Raw genomic sequence first — 5,428 nt, forward strand, 5'->3', positions numbered from 1 at the left:
GAAAGAGATACACTGAAGAAAGTTTCCCTGTGTGAACGAGAAAAGAAGAAAAGGACTCCACCAGAAAAACGAGGCCAAACGTGGAAGGAATTTGGAGAAAGCTTAACTTCAGATTCAGCTTTTTCTGAAAGTTTAATAGGTACTGAAGGAAAGAAGCTTTATAAATGTGATATATGTTGTAAACATTTCAATAAAATCTCTCATCTTATAAACCATCGGAGGATCCACACTGGGGAGAAACCTCATAAATGTAAGGAGTGTGGAAAAGGCTTTATTCAGCGCTCAAGCCTTCTAATGCATTTACGGAACCATTCTGGGGAGAAACCTTATAAATGTAATGAATGTGGGAAAGCCTTCTCTCAAAGTGCTTACCTTCTAAACCATCAGAGAATCCACACTGGGGAGAAACCTTATAAATGTAAGGAGTGTGGAAAGGGCTTCTATAGGCACTCAGGCCTTATTATACATCTAAGGCGCCATTCTGGGGAGAGACCTTATAAATGTAATGAGTGTGGCAAAGTTTTCTCTCAAAATGCTTACCTCATTGATCACCAGAGGCTCCACAAAGGAGAAGAACCTTATAAATGTAACAAGTGTCAGAAAGCTTTCATTCTGAAGAAGAGCCTCATTCTGCACCAGAGAATTCACTCTGGGGAAAAACCCTATAAATGTGACGAATGTGGAAAAACCTTTGCCCAGACCACTTACCTTGTTGACCATCAGCGGCTCCACAGCACAGAGAACCCATATAAATGTAAAGAATGTGGAAAAGTTTTCATTCGAAGCAAAAGCCTCCTCTTACACCAGAGAGTTCACACAGAAAAGAAGACCTTTGGTTGTAAAAAATGTGGGAAGATTTTCACTTCTAAGTCAAGCCTCATTGACCATAAGAGGATGCATAGCAGAGAGAAGCCTTATAAATGTACTGAATGTGGGAAAGCCTTTACTCAGAGTGCTTACCTTTTTGACCATCAGAGACTCCACAATGGGGAGAAGCCCTACGAATGTAATGAATGTGGGAAAGTTTTCATTCTGAAAAAGAGCCTCATTTTACATCAGAGGTTCCACACAGGAGAGAATCTCTATGAATGTAAAGACTGTGGCAAGGTCTTTGGTTCTAACAGAAACCTCATTGACCACGAGAGACTCCACAATGGGGAAAAGCCCTATGAATGTCGAGAATGTGGAAAAACCTTCATTATGAGCAAGAGTTTCATGGTCCATCAGAAGCTCCATACACAGGAGAAAGCCTACAAATGTGAGGATTGTGGGAAGGCTTTCAGTTACAATTCAAGCCTGCTCGTACATCGGAGAATCCACACCGGGGAAAAGCCCTTTGAATGCAGTGAGTGTGGTAGAGCTTTCAGCTCTAACAGAAACCTCATTGAACATAAGAGAATCCACAGTGGTGAGAAACCCTATGAGTGTAATGAGTGTGGCAAATGCTTCATTCTGAAGAAAAGCCTCATTGGCCATCAGAGGATTCACACAAGGGAAAAGTCTTATAAATGTAATGACTGTGGGAAAGTCTTCAGTTACCGCTCAAACCTTATAGCCCATCAGAGAATCCACACTGGTGAGAAGCCCTATGCATGTAATGAGTGTGGGAAGGGCTTTACTTACAACAGAAATCTTATTGAACATCAAAGAATTCACAGTGGGGAAAAAACCTATGAATGTCATATATGTAGAAAAGTCCTTACTTCTAGTAGAAATCTTATGGTACATCAAAGAATCCATACTGGAGAGAAACCTTATAAATGTAATGAGTGTGGAAAAGACTTCAGTCAGAATAAAAACCTTGTTGTACATCAGAGAATGCACACTGGGGAAAAACCATATGAGTGTGAGAAGTGTAGAAAATCTTTTACTTCTAAGAGGAATTTAGTTGGCCACCAGAGAATCCACACAGGGGAGAAACCATATGGGTGTAATGATTGTAGTAAAGTTTTTAGGCAAAGAAAAAACCTTACTGTACATCAGAAAATTCATACAGATGAAAAAAACTGTGAATGTGATGAGTCTGAAAAAGAATTCTCTCAGACTTCAAACCTTCATCTTCAACAAAAAATCCATTCTGTGGAGGAATTCCCTTGGCTCCAAAATGCCAATGAATCCAAGACAGAGATTCAGAAAATCTAGTATCGTGTCAAATGGAATAGAATCCCTGCCTACTTAAGTAACTGTAGGATAAATGGCAGCATATGGTTTTTATAAGGAAAAAAAATCATGATCACCCCTTTATAGACAAGTATGTTGCATGAGGAAGAAAGTTAATCTAGACTTTCAAGACTACAAAAACATAAGCCAAATTCTAGTTAAATACTGTTCCAAACCATTTGTTATGAACCTAGAAAAGGACCTTGGAGTGATCAAAGATTCTGAAGAAATTGGGTTATGTTTTATAAGATGTAATGGTGTCATTGTAAATGATAGCAAAAATATCTTGGTATTAAAAAGTGTACATTTTTGAAAAGGTATATATACATTGTACATTTTAAAGATAGTATTACTGCTAGAGAAAGTCTCTACAGACAGTATGATTAAGACATATCAAACATGGAGTTGGATGGGCAAGAGTCTGCTGTTTGAGGACAATTTAAGTACACTGGATTTGGAATCAGAAAACCTAGCTTTGGGTCCTGGCTCACTCTTTTACTAGCTCTGTGATGTTATTAAGTCAGCCTCTAAGTCTCAGTTTCTCTGTCAGTCAAATATTGGTATAATGCCTACTTCATAGCATTGTTGTGAGCATTCAGTAAAAGGATCATGTGAAAGTACTTTATGAAACAATTTAGTTGTCAATAAAGTTGGATAAAAGAATATGATCTAGAACAAAATCTAGAACATGGCATAATGTAATGTTTGTTCATTAAGTTAATATTAGGACTTAATGCACCTCAAAAGATTCATTTTTATAGTAAGAGGAAGTATGGTGGATAGCTAACTTTGGAATTTTGTACTTTAAAAAGACCTTTTTAAAACAGCTTTTTAAATGTCTAAGGGAGATAATAGATAATATATTAGTTTGTTTTCATGGAAAAAGTATTGGCTTATTAAATAGTATGTCCAGCTATTAGTATGATGCCAAGAAAAACTATTTTTCAACCTTTGGATTTTAAAACTAGCGGACGTAGAGTGTCAAAATGGAAGGACAGTCCTATGTTGCTTTCCTTGTCGATAGGAAAAAATCCTTAACCCCAACCCTTGAGCTGATTATCCCTGCTACTGTCATTCTGAATTCTAATCAGCATTTCATCATTACTGACATGCAAATAGCTTGTTACTTAAGAAACAAAATTCTATCCCAGCATTCAACTTACTACATAAGTTTTTTTTTTTTTTTTTTTTTTTTTTTATTATAAAGTTTTTAAAGTCATTCCTTTAGATAAATTGGGCTTCATCATTCTTCATAGGTTTTTTTTTTTTTTTTTTTTTTTTTTCTACATAAGTTTTTTAACACAGAGCCAAGCCTTTCAAATTTCTGATTAAACCAATTCAGAATCCACCTCTGAGTGGTCAGGCCCATTTACTCCCAGTGAACCAATCATTCATTCAGTCTGTACCCTTTTGTACATTTGTAAATTTATTTCTTGCTATATTCTTTATTTGATAATTTTATGTTGTAATTCTCAGAACTCCAGTTCTGTCACTGGAGTATAAATACCTTAATATTAGGACTGTTTTTTCTAATACTAGCACCATTGAAGGTGGTGTGTTGATTATAATAAGTGTTATTAATTCAACCCCAAAGTTCCTTGAGGGCTGGTTCCTCAGACTGAAGGGACCAAGAGTGAAAACTGGAAGGGGTCCAGGTTAAAAGTCTGAAGACCCTATGAGTCAGATTCTGCCACTCTTCCTTGGACAAATGCCTTCATTTCTTGGAGCCTCGATTTCCTTATCTGTTGAACAGAAGGAAGAATATCTACCTCACCAAATTGTTATGAGGTAATGAATATGAAGATGCTTTATGTCCATACAGAAGAATCACCCCGGATTATGTAATAATTACACAGGGAAAGGTGTACTTTAACAATGAAGAGAGTTGGCATTTACCTCTTAATCAGTTTAACAAAATGTAACATTGCTAAGACTGAGACAACTCACATAATGTGCCTCTCCGCATGTAATGCAATAAAGCCAAAAGTGTAACCTGAATTTATCAAGCTTCTTAGACCTGATTGCCAGTTTACAGGAAATACAGGAGGCAGAGGAGCAAGATAAAAGACACCATGAGAAACAAGTTTAAAACATGGGATACTGTGTAAGAAAACTGGGAGAATCCCCTGGCGGTCCAGTGGTTAGGACTCCTTGCTTTCACTGCTGAGGGCGCAGGTTTGATCTCTGGTCGGGGAACTAAGATCCCACAAGCCAAGCGGCCCGGCTAAAAAAGAAAAAAAGAAAACTGGATTCTTCAAAAACACGATGAAAAAGGGAGGGGTGATAATTGTTGATGCTGGGTGAATATTGAGAGTTCATTGTACTGCTTTTGTATATGTATGAAATTTTCCATAATGAAAGGTATAAAAAGTGGAGGAGAGGGTTGTTTTTAAAAGATACTAAAGAGCCATAAGATACTGAGCCAGGAATAGACTCACAGATGCCCAATGGATTTTTGACAGGTGCAAAAGCAATTCAGTAGAGGAGAGATAGCCTTTCAACAAATGCTGCTGCAGCAATTGGATAGCCATAGGCAAAAAATAAAAATCACAGCAGGAACTAAGACTAAGCAAAGAATTCTTAGACATATCAAAAGCATGCTCCATAAAAGGAAAAAAATGCTAAACCTCATCAAAATAATTTTCTCTCCAAAAGACTCTTTAAAGAGGATGAAAAAGCATTACAGACTGGGAGAAAATATTTGCAAGTCATATATGCAACACAGCACTTGTATCTAGACTAAAGAATTCTCAAAACTCAGCAGTAATAAATAGATCCAATTAGAAAATGGGCAAAAGACATGAACAGATACTTATGGCATATGAAAAGACGTTCAACATCATTAGCCATTAGGGAAATGCAAGTTAAAAATCTGCACAGCTATCAGCTTTTTAAAAAAAGTTTTAACACCAAATGCTGGCAAGGATGCAAAGGAACTGAATCTTTTACATTGCCAGGAATGAGAAATGTTACAGCCACTCTGGGGAATCATTTGGCAGTTTCCTATAAAACCAAACATGCACTTGCCATATACCCAGTATTTGCACTCCTGAGCATTTATCCCAGAAAAACGAAAACTTGTGTTCACAAAAAAACCTGTACGTGACTGTTAAAAGCAGTTTTATTTGTAATAGTCAAGATCTGACTGGTGGTTAAAACAAATATCCTTCAACAGGTGGTTAAAACAAACCGCAGTAAATCTATACCATGTAATACTACTCTGCAGTAAAATGGAATGACCTATTGATACCTGCAGTGACTCAAGTGT

At 36.9% G+C, this 5,428-nt stretch overlaps 1 protein-coding gene across 1 annotated transcript in view; it reads left to right on the forward strand.

The window, feature by feature from the left end:
* The window catches only part of ZNF197 (zinc finger protein 197), a 19,063-nt gene extending 16,791 nt beyond the window's left edge, over positions 1 to 2,272 (forward strand). Inside the window, exon 7 of the mRNA XM_007445712.1 lies at positions 3 to 2,272. Coding sequence (XP_007445774.1) covers positions 3 to 2,142 — 2,140 coding nt within the window. The 3' untranslated portion in view covers positions 2,143 to 2,272. The remainder of the gene's footprint in view (positions 1 to 2) is intronic.
* The last annotated feature ends 3,156 nt before the right edge of the window (positions 2,273 to 5,428 follow it).

The sequence above is a fragment of the Lipotes vexillifer genome, unplaced genomic scaffold (genome assembly GCF_000442215.2).
Source record: "Lipotes vexillifer unplaced genomic scaffold, Lipotes_vexillifer_v1.1 scaffold1136, whole genome shotgun sequence".
In the NCBI taxonomy this organism is placed as follows: domain Eukaryota; kingdom Metazoa; phylum Chordata; class Mammalia; order Artiodactyla; family Lipotidae; genus Lipotes; species Lipotes vexillifer.